Source organism: Tenrec ecaudatus, chromosome 7 (genome assembly GCF_050624435.1).
Source record: "Tenrec ecaudatus isolate mTenEca1 chromosome 7, mTenEca1.hap1, whole genome shotgun sequence".
Lineage (NCBI taxonomy): Eukaryota > Metazoa > Chordata > Mammalia > Afrosoricida > Tenrecidae > Tenrec > Tenrec ecaudatus.
The window spans coordinates 65,437,937-65,459,115 of NC_134536.1; the positions used below are offsets into that span (position 1 = coordinate 65,437,937).

At 51.2% G+C, this 21,179-nt stretch overlaps 1 protein-coding gene across 1 annotated transcript in view; it reads left to right on the forward strand.

Annotated features, from left to right (window-relative positions):
* Positions 1-19,970, forward strand: part of BEND3 (BEN domain containing 3) — a 40,010-nt gene extending 20,040 nt beyond the window's left edge. The window contains exon 4 of the mRNA XM_075554704.1: positions 14,200-19,970. Within this exon, the coding sequence (XP_075410819.1) occupies positions 14,200-16,446 (2,247 nt within the window). The 3' untranslated portion in view covers positions 16,447-19,970. The remainder of the gene's footprint in view (positions 1-14,199) is intronic.
* Positions 19,971-21,179: the final 1,209 nt, after the last annotated feature.

The following is a 21,179-nucleotide window of genomic DNA, read 5'->3' on the forward strand; positions in this document are numbered from 1 at the left end:
ATAATGGTTTGTTTTAATTTTCTTCTCTTGGAAATAGGAATGTGTAGATTTTAGGGAATTGGTTACAGTAAAGGAAAACTGCCTTTTTCTTTAATTAACCAAAAACTCACCCCCAAAAGAGACTAAGCTCTTTCCTAGGATGGAACTCCCGTATCTGCATTGATATTACAGTGAGAACCCTCAGCCTACACCCCTGCACCTTTTTTGTGATGACGCATACTTTGTAAGGCAACAATTTCTTTAAAGTGTACAATTCGGTGGTTTTTACTATGCACACCGACGTGTACAGCCACCTCTATCCCACATTTTATCATTCCACGAAGCATCCCTTATCCCCTTTAGCAGCCATTCCTCACCCCCCCAGCCCCCTAGCCCCCGACAACCACGGACCTACCTCTATCTCTCTGTACTTGCTGTCGGTGCACATCGCTTGTGTATATGGAATCATAGAATATGTAGTCTTTTGTGATTCGTTTCTTTTTTTCTGTTGCTGGTTGACTCTTGCTTTAGCATGGATCAGCGCATCATTTCTTTAAGTGGCCAAACAATATATTTCTTTTTCTTATAAATCATTTTATTGGGGGGGGCTCTTAACACTATCCATACATCCATTGTATTGAGCTCATTTGTACATATGTTGCTATCATATTCAAAGCAATTTCTTTCTGCTTTGAGCCCTTGGTTTCACCTCCGATCCCCATTCTCCCACCCTATGAACCCTTGATAATTTATCAGTGATTTTTATTTTCATATTTTACACCATACCCTGTCTGCCTTTACCCACATTTCTGTTGTTCATCCCCCTGGGGGTGGGGAGTTGTAGTCGATCATTGTGATCGGTTCTCCCTTTCTCCCTCTTCTCCCACCACCTTTTCCCCCTCTTCTCCCACCACCTTTTCCATGCCCTCATGGTATTGCTACTCCCATTACTGTCCCTGAGGGGTTTATCTGTCCTGGATTCTATGTGTCGAAAGCTCTTATCTGTACCTGTGTACATGCTCTGGTCTAGCTGGATTTGTAAGGTAGAACGGGGCGGGGGTGGGAGTGGGAAGGGAGTATTAAAAAACTAGAGGAATGTTGTGTGTTTCATTAATGCTAGACTGCACCCTGGCTGACTCATCCCTTCCTTGTGACCTTTTTGTGAGAGGATGTCCAATTGTCTGCAGATGGGCTTTGGGTCTCCACTCCGGCCCCCATCATTCACATTGATATGAATGATTGTTTGCTTTTAGTCTTCTGATACCTGATCAACACCTCATGATCACACAGGCAGGTGTGCTGCTTCAGTGTAGGCTTTGTTGCTTCTCTGCTAGATGGCCACTTTCTTTTTTTATCTTCAAGCCTTTAAGACCTCAGACACTATATCTTTTAGTAGCTGGGCACCATCAGCTTTCTTCACCACATTTGCTTAAGCGCCCATTTTGTCTTCAGCAATTGTGTTGGGAAGGTGAGCATCACAGAATGCCAGGTTATTAGAAGAGAGTGTTCTTACGCTGAGGGAGTACTTGAGTAGAGTCACAGTGTCCATCTGTTACCTAAATACTAAACCTATAAATACATGTACATAAATCTATTTCCCTGTCATTATATATAAATATGTTTACCTATGCACCTTTAGACCTCTATAAATGCCCTTTGCCTCCTAGTTCTTTCCTCTATATCCTTTTACTTTCCTCTTGTCCCACTATCATGTTTGACCTTCATTCAGTTCTCATTAATTCCTCTTGGCTATATTACTCTTGATCAAACCCCACCAGGCATTCTACACCTTCCTTGCCATCGAATTTGGATCACTTGTTGTACCTGTGTCCCCCTGGAACTGTTGGTCCTGTTGTTTTCTCCTTGGGATTGTCTATCCTCCCTATCTTGTATAGATAGACACGGCGCGGGGGGCGGGAGGAATCGTGTAAGTAGTTCCAGGTCTGTCTGCTGATCCTTAGGAATGTTTTCCAATCGAGTCTAATGAGGTGCCAAGCCTTGTCCCCCCGTCTATTTTTTGTATTCCTTGGAGACTTTGTTGCTTTGCTCCCCTTGCTGCTCTGTGTTTCGCCCTGGTGTTGGGGTGTCAGACCGGGCACAATTCCCACACTGTGTCTCCAGGGTTGCCTCCCGTAGCGCAGTGGATCAGTGAGGGGATGTCGTGTCTCCTGGTTGGGCCGGCCCCACAGTTCTCTCTCTGCATTGGCTGCTCTGAGCAGGAGTATCCTTGGGGCTTGGTGGGCCAGGAGAGTGATATATTTTTTAAAATTAAAAAAAAAAAAAAAGGAGGCCCAGGAAAAATATTCCCCCACCCCCAACCACCACCTCTTTTTCTTTTTCCCAACTTGGAAAAGTTCCCGTACAATGCCGTAAGTGACAACCATAAGTTAAAATACCCAGATTCTTACGTGGATTTCATGCATTTTCTTACATTTATTTTAAATTGTGTTCTTTTCCCTCCTGATGATGGTATGTAGGTGTTTTTTCAGTTTTGTGTTATTGATAATTCCACCAGGATCTTTCCTGTGCATAAACACCAGGCCCTGCTGGGGGTGTTTCCTGTAGTGTAGGTTCACAGAGCACCCCTGAAAGCATGGAGAAGTCCGCGCTGCCTTCCCCTCTGGGTCACTTTGCATTTCTGCTTATGATCCGTTGTGCAGACTCCAGTTTTCGGTAAAGCCAGACACGGGAAATGGAAGACAGAGATGAGTGTATGTTTGCCATGGCCAGAGTCACAAGCCACCCTACACTTGACCACCAAAACCACCTGTCGGTCAGCTGTGGGGTGGTTCTGGTTTGGCCTTACTTGCTGAGTTACAGGATCTGGACTGACCTCCCTAATACCTGGGACCTGGGGTTGGCTGGAGTTTCCCTTTCGTTCATTCTTGCCATGTAGGAGCTTAGTTGGGCTTCTCACATGATGACAAAAGTAAGAAGGCAAGCTCTAGAACATAAGTGATTTTCAAGCCTCAGCTTGCAAAAGAGCCCTGGTGGCACAGTGGTCCATATGTTGGGCTGCGAGCCATAAGGCCAGCAGTTCAAATCCACCAGCTGCTGTACAGGAGAAGATCAGCCTTTCTGCTTCTGTTAAGATTTACAGCCTCGGAAATCCTCAGGAACAAGTCTACGCTGTCCTTTTAGAGTTACGGTGAGTTAGAACTGACAGGATGGCTGTTGGTTTGGGCTTGTATCACCGTTACTAATGTCCCATTGGTCAAAACAAGTCAGAAGGACAAACCTGGAGTCAGGTGAAAGCACCTGACTCCACCTCCTGAGGGTGGGAGCGGGTGAGGCATATTACGGGGGCACTCAGACAAGGGTGAGAGGGACGGGGGTGGCTGTTTGGTTGACCACTCAGCGGAATTCCAGAGGCCAGTATGACCTTTGTGGAGAACCTCAGGAGAGCCTCGCTGAGTCATGTCGCCAAGGGCGTGCCCATCTTGACCTGTCATTATCATGAAATCACAAGGACGGGAACATTTCTAGTTCTTTTGATTGACACTAGTTGAATCCTTCAGGTCATAAAGCGAGACCGTGCAGAACTGGCATGGGAGCAGAGCTCTGTCACGGCTGCTGGTGGCGGACTTTCTGAGCTGTTGCAAGGTGGTGTGGGGGCTGAGGAGGCTCTGCCTCTGCTCGGGCAGCAAGCTCCACCAGGAAGGAGCCAAAGGCCTCATCTAGGAAGACCAGCCTGTGAGGAGAAAGGTGGAATAATGGAGGACATCTTGTAGTATTCTTACTGTGACTTACCCGGTCTGCACAGTCTGAAATCTGCTCAAGCTTTGTTCTTCAGTGAATGAGGAACTCTGAAAGTAGTTTCAACCCATCAGAGTGTGGCGCGGGAAAGGTGGGAAATCCTGGTCTTGATCTGGGGTGCTTGATTAGCTTTATTCACTTCCCTTAGTTTATCAGAAATGAAGTTGATCTCTCTCCCTGCCTCCCCTCCTGCCCTGCACTAAGAATGTATGCAAGTATAAGCCTTTTGAAATTCTGGAGCTCCTGGTTGAAAATGTATCCTGTGAATTTGCAGCCGCCTTTCTCCTTGAAAGTTTGTGTGAGTTGATATGCCAGTAAATCAATAGTCTCGGGCCCCCAGGGACTTGAGAACAATCCATTGGCTTTATGAAATCAGAGTACATGCTGAATTTTCAGAATGCTGCTAGTTCTAAATTCAGAGTCAGTCTGGTGACCTCCTCCCCTGGCCTTCCTGACACGTGGGGAGTGGGGGAGAGGAGGGGGTCAGGCGTGAGGGCGGGGGCCGGGTACTGCTTTCTTAATGGATTTTCAACACCAGGTGAGACTGGAGGAAGCGGGAGGCTGAAAGCAACGTCAATCAGAAAATTAGGACGTGCACGAACAGTTGTTGAGCACCTAGTTATCCATCATTTAATCCATATAACAAAACAGTGATGGCGGGACAAGCAGCTCTGTCAGAGGAGCCAAGTGGAGCATACAGATGAGATGCTGGAAGGCGCAACTTGCCCCTGTTGTGAGCTATCAGGAGTGATCAGACAGACTCCGTCCCCAACCCAGACTACCTTTCCTGATGCTTCTCACTGGTACGGGGAAAACCAGATGCAGCAGAGTCTGCAGTCAGTGGAGGGGCTGCTTCTCCTTGGGGCCTTAGGCCAACGATGTGTCCTGCGGGTCCTCCGCTGTGACGGTGGGACAGTACCGGGGACCCACATGCAGAGCCTCCCACAAGGCCAGCTACACAGCAGCCTTCCAAAAGGCTGTACCTGCTTCTAGTTCCAGCTCCCACTCCTGGGACTAATGTTCAGCTGGCTCCCTCCCTCCGTGCATCGAGCAGAGGACACCAGCATGGGACTACTTCATGGGGAGGGAGGTCATCTGACACCCTGGAGGACACCCCAGTCCTAACTGATTCGGAGCGCCCTCCAACTCAGAATGCATACCACCTTCCGTCTTTCCCTCCCACCCCAAGGTAAGGGGAGGGGTCCACAGTGAGTGTTGGTCCTGATGCTGACAGTGCGGGGGCCAGTCTTGTCTCCACATTCAAACGCATCAACGCTGGTAGCTTACGAGAAAAATCCAACCTCCCTCCTCAAACCAGCCAAAGGGCTGTGCACGATGGCTGCGGCGCCCGCTGGAGAGGCTTCCTAGCAAAGGCAGCAGCTGTGGGTGGCGCGTGGCCAGCGTTTTCATTGGCGATTGTCTTGTCCGCAGAGCCGCGTGCCAGGCAGAAGTGAGCGTTGTGCTCCCAGGTTCTGTTGGTTTTAATCCCTTGCATGCCACGGTCATCGGGGCTGTTGTTTGTTTTTGCCCAGGAGACCAGAAACGCCGCCTCCTTCGCCTGACAGGAGGGTTCGAATGCCTCCCAGATAGCCCGTGGCTGTGGGGTGGTCTGGAGAAGCCGTCCTCATTCCACACCGCCCCAGCAGAGGGGCACTGCCAGGCCTGTGCGTGGAAACGCCACTGCGGCGATGCCCCGGCACGAATGGCGTGTTTGTAAGGTGTTGTCAAGGCCCTTTGAGGACTTCTTGCCCGAGATGTTGCCCTTTCTTCTCCTCTTCCTCTCGGCCCCGTAGAGCCTCATGTCTTAGGCACCCTGCCACATCACTCAGGACCAAAGCGGTAGAAGCCATGGTGCCTCGCCCGATGTCAGACTCACCTTCTGTGGCAGAGAGCCCTTCCACACGGATGAGGGTGAAACCACTCCCCTCCCCCAGGGAGATCTTCCCAAGGGGGTGAAGCCCACCTTATAGGTAGGAGAGCCTCTCACCTGGTCTGTCCTTGGTGCCACATTCTTGTCTGTTTTGACTTGATTGTGAATCAGGTGGTTTCACAGGCAGCAATTCAGACACATTCTGTTTCAGGTCTGCGTTGCAACCCCCTCAGTGTGCTAGCATGTCTCCCGCTTCCTCCCTGAGTTTCCTGTTTCCATTCCTCTTTCTTCTTAACCCTCCGGACTTTGTCCTTGGGGAAATACTGCCCTTTGGATCTTAAATGGTTGATTATTCCGGAAGCCACGTCCATCCTCGCTCCCGGGAAGGCGTGCTGCCCTGGCCCTGAAGCCGGTGCCAGCCAGCCGCCACTGTTCGTGGGTCTGCATGTCACTGGCTGCTTTGGACCTGGGGCCTTGGGAAGATGTCCAGTGCCTGGAGTAGCTCCATGGTAACCAGTCCCTAGGATGTCACTGGGCCTGGACATCTGAACCTTCCCGACATCGTCTAGGCCTTGTCATCAAACCAGCCCCTCTTTGGGCGTGTGGTGTGGGTGTTCTCTGTTGTGTTTGGGTGCTATCAGGAAGACATGCCCTGCTTAGGATCTGGAGGCTGCTGGCACGGCAGCGCCCGAGTGCTCGCTGCCGCAGAGTTCCATATGCTTGGAAGATGAACCTGGGAGGATCGGGCATGGTGTCAGCCAGCAAACCCAGTGCCAAGTAGCACAGATTTAAAGATTTCTTGATACTCCGAGACAGCTGAGCAGAGATTTTATGGTCGGCCACGAATGCAGCCAGCCCGCCCACCGGTTCCTCGGCAGTCCGCGTGGAGTTAGTTCATTGGGGCAGCACCTCTCTCTGCGGTGCCTGTGCTTTGGTGTTGAATGGTTTCTCCGAGGGCTCCAGGGTGAGTGATATCGCCCTCTGCTGGCACTCCTGGTGTGCTCACTCACATCATGCAGCCCCAAAGGTTCTTAGTAAAAATGCAAATAGCTTAAGAACGCCGCTGAAGCAGGGATTTTCAGTTCCGATAGCTCTCGGCCCACCAGCTCTAGGAATGCAGGGGCAGAATCAACGCCTTCTAGGCGCTACTAGTGCTGCAGGCAGTTTGCCGGAATCTTCTCCCTGTCCTGAGAGTCCACGCTGGGCATTCCTTCGTCAGGCAAAGTCTTCCCCTAGAACTTGCCCTCTTGTCACATCGGTATCTATGATGATCGCCTTTGGGTGCAATTCTACTTTATTTAGTGTTACGCGATCACTTGTTACAAATCACAGGCCTCTTTTGTAAACGCATGTGGCTGTTCTCTCTTATTTTTAAGTAGTTCTTTGTTTTTAAATCATTTTATTGGGGGTTCCTACAGCCCTTATCACAATTCATACATACATCCATTGTGTCAGGCACATTTGCACATATGTTGCCATCATCGTTTCCAAAACACCCCTTTCCACCCGAGCCCCGGGTATCAGCTCCTCAGGTATCTTTCCTTCCCTTCCTCGCCCTCCCTGTTCTTTTGTTTTGTTTTTAAGATCATTTTATTGGGGATTCTTAAAGCTCTTAACAATCCATACATCAATCGTATCAAGCATATTTGTACATATGTTGCCATCATTTTCTAAACATTTATTTTCTATTTGAGCCTTTGATATCAGCTCTTTTCCTTCCTCCCACCCTCATGACACCTTTTAAATCATAAATCATTATTATTTTCTGACCTGAATTCGTGTGTCGAGAGCGTTTATCTAGAGCTCTTATGTATAGCAGTGTACATTCTCCGATCTACTCGGATTTGGAATGTAGAACTGGGGTCATGATAGTTGGGGGTAGGAAGCATTAAAGAACTAGAGGACAGTATGTTTCATTGGTGCTACCCTGCACCCTGGAGGCTCATTCCTTCCTTGTGACCCTTCTGAAAGGGAATGTCCAATTGTCTACAGATGGGCTTTGGGTCTCCATTCTGGCCCCCCTCATTCTCAGTGGTCTTATGATTCCTGATCCTATCGACACCTCATGATCACACAGGCTGGTGTACTTCTTCCCTGTGGGCTTTTTTGCTTGCCAGCTAGATGGCGGCTTGTTTATTAAGACCCCAGACACTCTATCTTGTAATAGCCGAGCACCATCAGCTTTCGTCATCACATTTGCTTATGCACCCCTTTTGTCTTCAGCAATTGTGTCGGGAAGGTGAGCATCATGGAATGCCAGGATGTTAGAACAAAGTGTCCTTACGCTGAGGGAGTACTTGAGTAGAGGCCAATGTCTGTCTGCTACCTTAATACTAAATATATATGTGTTTATGGATATAGGCTTAAATCCCTATTTTTATATATAAATATATTTATATGTGTATGTACCTATATTTATACCGTTTGCCTCCTAGTTCTTTCCTCTATTTTCTTTTACTTTCCTCCTGCCCCACTCTCATGTTGGACCTGCATTTGGTTCTCAGTAATTCCTCTTGGCAATGTGGCTGTTCTCTTCGTCAAACTCAAGTTTCTCTGCAGTGGTCAAAGCTCATCGTTAATCTCATTATCCAGGAGCCCTCCGAAGGGATTTTGATGTAGCGCAACTTACTGGTAAATAAATTGTTAGACATCAAATTTAACATCCACCAGAGTTCACAATTAAACCCTTTGACTTTATTGTAGTATGTGCTGTGGAGTTGACTTCTGCTGGTTGCAAGCCTGTAGAACAAAGTAGAATTGCCCCATCAGTGTCAGAGGCTGTAAGCTTCATGGACGTGGACTGCCACACCTTTCTCCTGCGTTACACTGACAGCTCATGACTTTCATTACTAACTAGCAATCGTGTTGTTAACCAGCACCACTACGCGCTTTCCGATCTACCATCGTCATCCTTAACATAGTAAGACGGAGCCTTGGTGACTGTGTGGGGTGTGCTGACCACAGTGGGAGCCCCCAGCCATTCTGCAGGAGAAAGCTGAGGCTGCCTGCTCCTGGCAGGATTTACAGCCCTGAAGCCCTGGAGCGTCGCTCTGAGTCAGAATGGACTTGGCGGCAGTGGGTTTGGGTTAATGTAATCAGCTCAGTATCCGCTAGGCTATGGCTCTTCTCTTGGTGTCTCCTACCTGTCTCAGATAACAACTAATAAACCTTGATCTCTAGGCATTTGCTTATTCTGTGTATTTCGTATTTTATCTAAGTACAGTTCCTACCACATTTGCCCTACTTTCACTAACGTATTTCACCCTGTAATGTGTCATGGTTCGTCCGTGTGGTAGCATGTATCAGGATTTCATTGTTCTTGAAAACTGAGTCCGAGTGTCTTTCTTACCCTGGGTTCAGCCCACCAAATCACTTCCATTATCCACAGCCTTTAGGGTGAAACATTTTCAACTAGTGCCACTCCTCATTTTCTCCGCCAACTTTCTGGTGTTTTTTCTTTTTTACAAGTAAAAAGATAATTTTCTACTTTGTGCCAGGGCACAGAAGAAGAACAGAATTGTTAAAAGCTTGAAATGCTTTCTGCAGTTTAGTTATCCTGTGCCTCGCCCCCGCCTCAGCCTTTAGGGTAAACTGGCCCCCAAGAAACGCCTTCAGTGAATGACTTACTCTGCAGTCCTCCCCTTGTTTGCTGGTTGAGAATCATCATGGTGCAGAGTTTGGGAGAAGCCCCACAGTACTACCTCTGCTGTGGCTTGGGAGTACATCAATAACAATACCGATTTCTAAGCACTATGATTCAGGCATAGCTAAGTAATTTCTATCCCAGGGGGCTTCAAGTTTGTGGGGAGTGGAATGAAAAGATGGGTATTTTCCCCAAACCTTTTGAAACGTTACCATGGATATTCATTCATTAAGCTTCCAGGCGAGGGGGCACCACCGTGCTCCCTGAGTGATACCCAGGGGTCTCAGGCTGTAGACTAGCTTGCATATTTGCCCAGGTCACACCCGTTGAGACCTGACCCTTCAGCTGGGCGCTTAGCCACGTTTCTACCACCACACATGATATTCATGAAAGCTGCCATCCTTCCGGACAACCTCTTGCTGATGCCTTGCCTTTGTCCGCCCGTCAGCACTTCTCATGGTCATGCTTGCGACTGACTGGCAAGCACTCACCGAGCTCTTTTGGGTGTTGGGTGCTTCTTCAGGCGGGGAGGCTAGCCTGCAAGGTGCTTGTAGGTTGTAAGTTGTTGAAGACTGGGAGGAGATACCAGGTGGGCTTGGGCCTGGAGGCAGGCCCCCATGGCAGATTCCCTCAACTGGCGGGTGTCCTTTGTCTTCTGCTCTATGGGAGTCGGGGCATTTAGAGCAGGAGCCAACTCTGAGATAACTAGAACTCTTAAAAGAGTTTCTTTAGGGGTCGAGGAGTCTGCAAAAAAACCAAACAACCCAGATTTCCATTATCTTCAGGTTCTTAAGGGAGTAAGGTAGCTTTCCTTCCACAAGGTTATTATCAACAGAGATGCAAGTGAAAAATTAACCTTTCTCTAGTTAAGTGTCTGCTCATTCTGATCGGAAAGAAGGCTCAGGAAGTCCTTCGTTTATCTAAGCGAGAGTGTTGCAGGTGGTAGATTCAGAAAGACCCACTTACTTTCAGTGGCAGGTCTAAGGCCTGCTGATTCTTGGTGCTGTAAATGTGTAGCCCCTTTTGACTGCCTCTTTCCCCGACAGTCCATCTATTTTTTAAGACTGTAAGAGAAAATGCCTCATGCACTTTTGTTTCTTTAAAAAACAAAAAAAGTTGACATATATCATACAATTTCATAGTTCATTCATATTAAAAAGAGTTGTATAACCACCACTACAGTCAGTTCTGGAACATTTTTTCCCCTTCTTGTACTCACTACTAGTGCCCCACTTCCCTGCACCCTTGCCTTCCATACCCTTAATAAACCATTTATTGAGTATCCTGGATTCCATATACTGGAAAACATGCCAAAACAAAAAACAAACAAACAAACAGCAGTAACAAAGGAAACCAGGGAAAAAACCTCAATCAAGAAAAATGCAGGAAATATTGAAAACTAGGACACATTTTTAAAGGGTCAAAAGGGAGATCAAATGATAAGGTATTACATTTTAACCTAACCAAATCTGTCATAATCGGGTTTACAGTACCCTGATAAGGCTATTCACATTCCTTGACCGTGGTCAGAGAGGATTGCCCTGAAACTTAGCCCACGTGGGAGATCCTGCTGTCATCCATAGCTTTCTGCAAATCAGTGTTCACAATTTAAGCTGTTTTCTCCTTTGGGTTTTATTCTTTACCATGCTTGGATCACCCTGGCTGGTGACCTCGCGCATCTTCGAAGTGCTGATGTTAGCTATGGAAATCCATCAGGAAGAGTTGCACAAAGGAAAAAAAAAAAGAGGACCTGATGCAAAGGGCTTAAGTGGAGAGCAAATGCTTTGAGAACGATTGGGGCAGGGAATGTATGGATGTGATTTATACAGTTGATGTGTGTATATGTATGGATTGTGATAAGAGTTGTATGAGTCCCTAATAAAATGTAAAAAAAGAAGAAAAAAAAAGAGTTGAACAAAGCCAGTGTGGTCTTCTAGGGCCTCACTAGCCAGAGCGGGCCATCCTGTTAGAAATGCAGACCCAAGTAATCAGAATCTGCATTTTAATAGGGGCCCAGGTGATTCATGAGGCTGGTTGCTGCGGAGGAAACACTGGGCCTGGCCGGGCTGCACTAACCGTACTCGCCCCCGGCACACCCCTAGGATACACTGCTGGTCCATTCCCCAGGCTCATGTGTATGTCAAGGGCAGCTAGTGCTCCTCAGCCCCACGTGCTCCTGGGTACTCACCACGGCCTGGTCATTCACTCTTCTGCCTTACTGTACCCTCAAGCACATACCCCTTAAGGAGACCTCAGTTATACCCATCCATACGCCTGCCTCTCCCCCACCACGTCCCCCCCCCCCCCCCGAGCTAAGTCACCCTGGATGCTAGCTAGACCCTCACGTGTACGGTTTCTGGGCATCAGAAACCCGATTCAGGCTGTTCTTCTGAACACCGCAGAGGAAAAGGAAAGGCCAACCCCTTGCTGTCTTTTCTGAAGTTAGCATAGTCTGCTGACACGGGTAGGGATTTTTGCCAGGGAACACTAAGCATGACCACTAGCTTTTGGAGGTACAGACTGAATGCCCTTGCTAGGACGACTCTGCTTACAACTCCTTACTACTGTGTTTGTCTGACTTCTTTCTTTCTGGATGGTTCTCTGTCTGGGTAGGTATATATCAGTCCTGTGTTCCTCTCTGTTGCTGAGTATAGTCTGTGTCTGAAGATAGCAGAGTTGGCTTATTAATATACTTATTGATAAAAACTGGACTTGGTTCCGGTTTGTGGTTATTACAAGTGAAGCAGCCATTAACACCTGTATGCTAAGTTTGGTTGGCCTCTCAATTGGTTGGTAAGTAAATAGGAATAGGCTTGATCACATGACAAAACATGACAACCATTGAGTAGCCTTCAGGCCCTGGCAATCCCTGGTAAACCCTGTGGAGCCCTGCTGCACAGGGCCGCTCTAACCCAGGCCCCCTCCCTCACTGTGGGCTTGGGATCCTCACCACGTGGCTTGCTAAGACCAGCCTGCGCACTTGGGGCCCACCAAGGGATTACACAGCGAGCCAACAATGCCAGTGTGGGAGAGGGGCCATGCAAATAAAGGGAATGAAACCTGACGGGGGCTTGATTTCTAGAATGGTTTTCCCCAGGTCTTGCTTCTCAACACAAAGAAATCACTCGGCAGATGCACTTTCATTAACTTTTCTGAAGGAAAGGGAAGTTTCGGGTAATACCGTCTCAGGTAGCACACACTATCTCTGGAATGCATTTAAGACCGCGGGAACAAGAGTCCGCCACTAAAAATGGCCACTTCAGGGTAGCACGGAAAACCTTGTGGGAAATGGCCATTTCTAGGCCTCCACAGAACCAAAAGAGGTGGTACTGGAACCGAAAAAAGGAAGCCCGAGAGTGTGAGAGTGTGCACCCCCGAGCACGGGAGAAAGCCTGCCCTCTGACTGTGAGAGAGAGCGGTTTAAACTTCATGGTGCACTGGGTGGCGGGGCACAGGGCAGAGCATCTGTTTGCCAGTCAACGTTTCATGCACGCGGATTCCTCTCATTCGTTGTAATCCCTTCCATTCACACCCACTTCTCCCGGCCCTTTCTGAGCCCTCTGAACTTGGTCCTTGGGCAGGCGGGCCTCGGCTCTGAAGGGTGTGAGCCTCACTAGTGTTGGTGTAGCCCTTCTAGATCCATCTCTTCTTTGTCTGGACATTGAGCCACCGGGGTGATCTCCGTTCTGGAGCAGGAGGGTGATGACAGTCGGTGGTCTTGCGGGGCTGGGAGGTCCACTTACCTCCATGTGACCCGTCAGCCTGGTCTCTTAGGATTTGGGAGTTTTGCTCTACCCTGACCTCTCCGATGGCACTCACTATCACATCCGTGCAGTGCCTTAGGGGGCTGGTCCCCATTTCCTATCGACAGCCAGCCCATCAGGGACACCCTGTCTGAGAATCCCTGGGGGCCCCTCGTTCCACAGACTCTCACGGTGGAATGGACCTCAGCCTTTTCTGATCCAAAGTCAGGCAGGGCTGAGTTTCCCGGGCGAAGGCTCTTCCAGACCCTAATTGTCTTTTTTTTTAAAAAAAAAACAAGATTTACAGTCCCAGAACCCTTACTCTCACTATGCATGAGAATCCACTGAATGACAGTAAGTTTGGCTATTTTTTTTCTGTGAGTGAGTGAGAGAGTGAGTGAGTGAGAGTGAGCGAGTGAGTGAATCAGTGAATGAGTGAGTGAGTCAGTGAGTGAGAGTGAGTGAGTGAGAGTGAGTGAATCAGAGTGAGTGAGTGAGAGTGAATGAGTGAATCAGTGAGCGAGTGAGTGAGTGAATCAGTAAGTGAGAGTGAGTGAGTGAGATTGAATGCGTCAGTGAGTGTGAGTGAGTGAGTGAATCAGTGAGTGAGTGAGTGAATCAGTAAGTGAGAGTGAGTGAGTGAGATTGAATGCGTGAGTGAGTGTGAGTGAGTGAGTGAATCAGTGAGTGAGTGAGTGAATCAGTAAGTGAGAGTGAGTGAGTGAGAGAGTGAGAGTGAATGCGTCAGTGAGTGAGTGTGAGTGAGACAGTGAGTGAGTTGACCCCAATTGTCTTATGGATCCCACTGCCCTCTCAGGTGAGGCTTAGCAAGCGGAGACGGCTTCTCCCCTCGAGGCTGCAGGCCAGAAGGACTTGCTTTACCTTCTGGAGCTTCCATTGGCAGCTTCCCTCCCACCCTACTTCCACAGCCCCTTGCCCCATTTCCTGCCAGGCCTCCTGGGCAGGTAGCTCAGGCTGCTGCCTGCAGGAACATAAGCCTGCCCTGTCAGCTGAGCCCCAGGAAGGAGGCTTTGGGAAGAAAGGAGAGCGGGCAGGTGTGACGCTGGCATCTCACATTTGGACAGCCTGGGTGAGCCCAGGTTGGGGACTAGTTTCCCACCTGCGTCCTCCGTCTGCCTGGGCCCCCTGGCACCTGACTACAAGGGGCGAGTCTGCGCCCTCCTAATGCTCTGGGCACTGTGTTGCAGGCACTGCTGGCAGGCATGCGGAACCGGGAGAACAGCTCGCCCGCCCTGGGGAACGGAGAGCAGGCCAGCAGGGGCAAGAACCTGGGCTCCAGCTGGCCGGGCGAGGAGGACGCCGGCCACGACGTGACCACGCCGTCCTACAAGAAGCCCCTGTACGGCATCTCGCACAAGATCATGGAGAAGAAGAACCCGCCTGCCGGGGACCTGCTCACCCCCTTCGAGCTCTTCGAGAAGATCAGTGCCGGCAACAGCCCCTCCCCGCTGCGGCTCCTGAATGAGCCCTCGAAGCGCGACAGCGGCGGGGCTGCAGCGGCCGCCGACGGCGACCCCAACATTTACTTTCTGATGCAGAAGATGTTCTACATGCTCAACACGCTCACCTCGAACATGTCCCAGCTGCACAGCAAGATGGACCTGCTCTCCCTGGAGGTGAGCCGCATCAAGAAGCAGGTGAGCCCCGCCGAGCAGGTGGCCACGTTCCAGCCGCCCCCCGAGTACCAGCTCACGGCCGCCGAGCTCAAGCAGATCGTGGACCAGAGCCTGTCGGGCGGGGACCTGGCTTGTCGCCTGCTGGTGCAGCTCTTCCCCGAGCTCTTCAGCGACGTGGACTTCTCGCGCGGCTGCAGCGCCTGCGGCTTCGCGGCCAAGCGCAAGCTGGAGTCGCTGCACCTGCAGCTGATCCGCAACTACGTGGAGGTCTACTACCCCTCGGTGAAGGACACAGCCGTGTGGCAGGCTGAATGCCTGCCCCAGCTCAATGACTTCTTCAGCCGCTTCTGGGCCCAGCGGGAGATGGAGGACAGCCAGCCGCCCGGCCAGGTGTCCGGCTTCTTCGAGGCCGAGCAGGTGGACGCGGGCCACTTCCTGGACAACAAAGACGCGGAGGAGGCGCTGTCGCTGGACCGGAGCAGCACCATCGCCTCGGACCACGTGGTGGACACGCAGGACCTGACCGAGTTCTTGGACGAGGCCTCATCGCCCGGCGAGTTTGCCGTCTTCCTGTTGCACCGGCTCTTCCCGGAGCTCTTCGACCACCGCAAGCTCGGCGAGCAGTACAGCTGCTACGGCGACGGCGGCAAGCAGGAGCTGGACGCGCAGCGGCTGCAGATCATCCGCAACTACACGGAGATCTACTTCCCGGACATGCAGGAGGAGGAGGCCTGGCTGCAGCAGTGCGCCCAGCGCCTCAACGACGAGCTCGAGGGCCTGGGCCTGGACGCGGGCAGCGAGGGCGAGCCCCCGCGCGACGACTGCTACGACTCCTCCAGCCTGCCCGACGACATCTCCGTGGTCAAGGTGGAGGACAGCTTCGAGGGCGAGCGGCCCGGCCGGCGCTCCAAGAAGATCTGGCTGGTGCCCATCGACTTCGACAAGCTGGTGATCCCGCAGCCCGACTTCGAGGTGCCCGGCGCCGACTGCCTGCTGAGCAGGGAGCAGCTGCGCGGCATCTACGAGAGCAGCCTGTCCATCGGCAACTTCGCCTCGCGCCTGCTGGTGCACCTCTTCCCCGAGCTCTTCACCCCCGAGAACCTGCGCAAGCAATACAACTGCAGCGGCTCGCTGGGCAAGAAGCAGCTGGACCCGGCCCGGATCCGGCTCATCCGCCACTACGTGCAGCTGCTCTACCCGCGGGCCAAGAACGACCGCGTGTGGACGCTGGAGTTCGTGGGCAAGCTGGACGAGCGCTGCCGGCGCCGGGACACGGAGCAGCGGCGCTCCTACCAGCAGCAGCGCAAGGTCCACGTGCCGGGCCCTGAGTGCCGGGACCTGGCCAGCTTCGCCGTCAACCCCGAGCGCTTCCGCGAGGAGTTCGAGGGGCCCCCGCTGCCGCCCGAGCGGAGCAGCAAGGACTTCTGCAAGATCCCCCTGGACGAGCTGGTGGTCCCCTCGCCCGACTTCCCGGTGCCTTCCCCGTACCTGCTGTCCGACAAGGAGGTGAGGGAGATTGTGCAGCAGAGCCTGTCGGTGGGCAACTTCGCCGCGCGCCTCCTGGTGCGCCTCTTCCCCGAACTCTTCACCTCCGAGAACCTCCGGCTGCAGTACAACCACTCGGGGGCCTGCAACAAGAAGCAGCTGGACCCCACGCGGCTGCGGCTCATCCGCCATTACGTGGAGGCCGTCTACCCCGTGGAGAAGATGGAGGAGGTGTGGCACTACGAATGTATCCCCAGCATCGACGAGCGGTGCCGCCGCCCCAACCGGAAGAAATGCGACATCCTGAAGAAAGCCAAGAAGGTGGAGAAGTGACGGGCCTGTGGGGCACCATGGGACCAAAGGACGAGCGATGGGCACCGGGGCACGCGCTCGGAATCCACAGACACGCACCTTACGGCCGTGGGGAGTGGCTGACATTTGCACACACGAACACCCACCAAACTACTAGCGAAGTGAAGCAGCTTGGGACTCCTGGTCTTGGCACTCCCACCCTCTGCGTCCCCCGCCCGCTGCTGGGCCAGAGGGAGGGGCGCGGAGCTGGGAGAGCAGAGGGGTCTGGGGGCCCCCTCTCTGGCCGAGCCCCACCCTCTGACCGGCCCCCAGTCTGAACGCCGAGCCCGTAACCCTCTTGTTCTCTTCCCACCATTTACAGCTTCCATTTTTATAAATTTTTTTTAATTATAAAGAAATCCTTTAAAAGTTTTATTAGGCTCTCTTGGAGCCATTTTACTTAGGAAAAAAATCTTTTAAATATTTGAGATGACGGTAATTACATAAAATGACTGTGGAAGATAGGATTTTTCCCCCTTTTTTTAAAAAGATGGTTTCAGATTTATGACATTGTTGCAAGTGCCAGGCTCACGCATGAATGGCTTCTCTAGCCCAGTGTCTGTCCAGCCTGGCATAGACCGGTTACTGACCTTGGTTTGACATCTGATTCCGGGAGAGGCAAGACCCCCTTTGGGTGGCAGTCAGGGGTTGGGCCAGCACCTTGGTGGTTGTCTTCACTGTGGTGCTGGGGAGGGCGCCGTGGGACGGCCTGCCCATCACTGCTCATGGAGTGCTGTGCTCATGCCCACAGACAGGAACACTGGATGACGACGATGATGATGATGATGCTATGAATGTAGGCAGACGTGGGAACGCCTGTTCACCATGTCTGCACCGTGCCCTTTCAATGCCCCCCCCTGCCCCCCGCCCTTGTCCTTGCCAGGCGTGGCTGCTGATTGGCTGGGTAGACCCATGTCCTTGGGAAACAGTATGTGTGCATATTTGACTTCTCCCTGGGGGCTTGCCAGGACATGGGTATCTATCTCACTGTGTGTATCTGTACAACTCCCAGATCCCGGGTTCTGGGGCCCAATGGTGGCGTCACCACACATCAGTGTTAGCAGGTCTAGTCAGTAGCGCATCCGGTTTCCTGGCCCATGCCTGGGTCTTCTGGCGCTGGAAGGACACAGGTCATGCTACAGGGGCTCCCATGACCTTTCAGGGTCTACTCAGAACTTTCCCTGCTGGTCCTCCAGAAAGAAGCTCCTGCTCCCTTGTCCCCAGCACAGCACTGCTTTAGGCCAGCAGCAGGCTCTCGGGGACGCCAGCTGAAAACCCCAACAGGTAAAAAAAGTCTAAAAATACTTGACCTACCTAACATACGGGGCTCACCTGCGTCCGAGGGAAAGGAAGCAGTCTAACCTAAATGGACTACATCCTCCCAGGAACCCGGACAATTCACTGAGTTTACGAGACAGGGTAATCATAAAATCCTTGTGGAGTGTCACATGATTTAAGAACCTAACGGCTTCAGGTTTTGCTACCTTGAAAGTGCAGAAGCAATAGAAACACTGAACTTTCTTCACATGGTTGAGAAGGACCTTAGTCCCTCTGGCCATGTGACATGATTTTGCCTCTTGAATCAAATGAACTTTTTAGAAATAAATTATATATGACACACAAATCTGAACCAAGTCCCTGCCATAAGTTGAATAAATTTGCTTTTAAGTATCATTTACAGATGATTTCTGTGAAACTGCAAACCTAAGTTAATGAAGTTGAGACCTACTGGCCCTCGTGCTCACGCACGCATGCACACGCACACTCCTTCTCGAGAGAGAACCAGCAGTGAGAAAAGGGGACCAACAGGAACTAGTTTGGCTCCGGGCCTGGAGAGGGGGCCTGGGGCAGCAGGTGCCTCAAGGTCCCCTCTTGTGGGCTATTCTCTGCGCCTTAGTGTCTCCACTACTTGCTCGCATGTACACATACATGTACACACACACCCCTACACCTACCCAAAGATAGCAGTGGCACTCCCCATCCGCGCTGCCACAGTTTGTTCTGGTCCCAGGATGTGGACAGAGGATTCCAAGCCATGTGAAACTTGCCCTGCTCTCCCGGTTGGGGTGGGGGGGGATGTGACCCTGCAACTTCAGAAGCACAATCAGCTAATGATCACCAATTATACCCAACCCATGCCGAGAGGAGTCGGCAGGTTCCAGGAATTACATTTACCTTCTTGTAGCCTGAAGAATGTTACTTTTTTTTTTTTTTAGACCATAGTTTGGTGGTGTCCTTCGACCCCTTCCCCTGGGAGGGCTTCTTCCTCCCAAACACAAGTCCCTTTTAGTGAAGAGAGGTGGACCCCTCTGGGAGCTGTTTCCTGTCCCTCAGGCTCCCCTTCAGGAAATGCCTTCAGGTGTGTGTGTGCTGGCTGTCTGCGGGGTGGGGGTCAGGGGGGCCTCCGCTGCCACTCCAGGCAGGTGGCTCCACTGGTGTTTTTTTTAACATGAAGCAATAGAAATAGATACGCCCCCACCTTTCTTTCTCTCCAGACTGTGTAATCTGTTCCATAAATTCGTTGGCAAATGTCACCTTTCCCCCATATGGAAATTCTGTGATTTTTGCCTTGTCTTTTTTTTTTTTTTGGTGCTTCGTTGGGTTTTTTCCCTTTTTGTTGGCCTCGTATCCCGAGCCTGAAGAATTAATTAGCTCAGGCACATTCTGATGTTACGTGGATTAATAAGTAGTCAGTCACGGTAGGTGGTAGTGTCCATCATGTTCTGTTAGTAAGTTTTGAAAGAATGTACGGAGATAGTCATGAATGTACTCAGTGTAATCCCGCTTCGGTTCATGTTGGCTGTGTCTGAATGCCAGCAGGCAGGCGGGTTGACGGCATAAAGCCGGGTCTAGTTTGTGGGGTGCAGGTACCCCTTCTGCTGCCTTCATCACTGGCCCTAGACCTGCCTGTCCTTTTGCATGCAGTGGGGGGACGGGGCGCCACAGCCAGAGCAGTCAGCCCACCAACGGGATCTACTTGGTGGCCAGCAGGGCAGCTGCTCCAATGGTAAGCATCACTGAGCTGACCACCCCACAGCAATGGCTGCTGAGATGGCCTCCTCCCCTTCCCCTGCAGGCGAGACTTGAACCTGAGAGAGAGGGTCTGGACCTTCCCAGTGGTTGGAGGTCCCTGGGGCCTCGGCCAGGGCAGCAGGGCAGGCAGAGGGGACCGAAGTCAGCTGAGGGATGAGGACAGCTCCATCGACATCTTTGCCGCCTGTAGATTCAGCCTTAATGTTTTCTGACGTCCAGGAATAGCAGACCCTGCACAAAGTGGATATCAGAGTCAATACTGTGAGGAAACAAGACAGCGAGCATAGTTTTACCAAAGATAATGAAATATCGTGTCATGTCTGCATTGATCATTGATTTGAGTGCATCCTTAGAAAACTGAATGTAACAAGAACCCAGGACATTTTTGGAAATCGTATGATCTCTAGCAACTTTGTGAATTTTTATACAAGCACTGTTTTATGAGTTATATAAAATGTTCTAAAAATAGAAAACCTGGTCTCGGAACATCTTATTTTTGCTCAGGCCCCGGTCTCCTGTGGCACGTCGTGCTCTCTGCTTTTGTGTGTGGGCTCGTCACCTCTCCTCCCATGCACAGTGTCGGGCGCAGCTCACTGGCCAAACAAAGCCCGCCCTGAGCCTGGCCTCAGCCTGCTTCCATACAGACGCCGTGGGGGCACCTCTGACCTTGCCTGGACAGTGCCAGACTCTACCTCTGCCCCGCTCCCAGAGCTGCAGTTCACTTTTAACTTGTTTTTGCTTTAGAGCAAATGGGCTTCAGTTCTTCAAAATTAAGTACTAGGTGGTATATAAGCCAGCAAATTCAGGAGCATTTTAGTTCTCGGGAGGAACGCCACACACCAAGTAAAGTGTGATCGGAGACTCAAAGGACGTTAGCAAAGAGCTCCCAGATTATCAATGCAGGCTAGGTGGCGGGGCGGGGCGGGGGGTTGAGGGTGAGGGGTGACTACTTGCTGCAATAACACCTATGGAGCTGACTATTGAACCTGCCCCCCCCCCTCCCCGTGCCTGGCATACCATTCATAGAACTACCTACCAGGATGATCTCTTAATTCTCAAAAGCTGTGAGCTAAACTTAATCAACTCATGAGAAAGTTCACGTGGTCTCCATCCCCAAGTTAACTATACATGCAATCACATTGATTTCTCCCTCTTTTTTTGGTTTTCATGTGAAACCCTTTGGATTTTTTACCATTGTGGAATCACAGAATACTTGCCCTTTTATGATTAATTCAGCGTCCTCCCGGTTTACCCATATTGTGGTCCAGGTGAGTCTCTTAATTAGAAAAGCTTGGGGGGTGGGGGTGTGATGGCCCCATGCTAAGGGCGTGGAGGGAAGTAAGTTACCACCTGAGTTAAACACCTGTCTGGCAATGGCCATGCAGACATTTGAGCAGAAGCTGTACCACACCACACCATACCTCCGCAGGAGCAGACATTGCCCAGGCCACTGATTGGGAGATCCCACACCGTCTCCCATGGGGGGTGCCCGGAGCTCCGGTTGGTTTGCCATGGCATATGGTGAGCTGGATTTGGAACTGCCCTGGGGAAACAGCTGTAGACAGACGTGTTCTGGAAACAGTGACTTGAGGACACTTTCCGAGATGGGGCAAGATTGTGCCGTGTGGGGAGACTGCTGTGGGCCCAGTTCTCTAGAAGCAGAGCCTGTATCCCCTCTCATC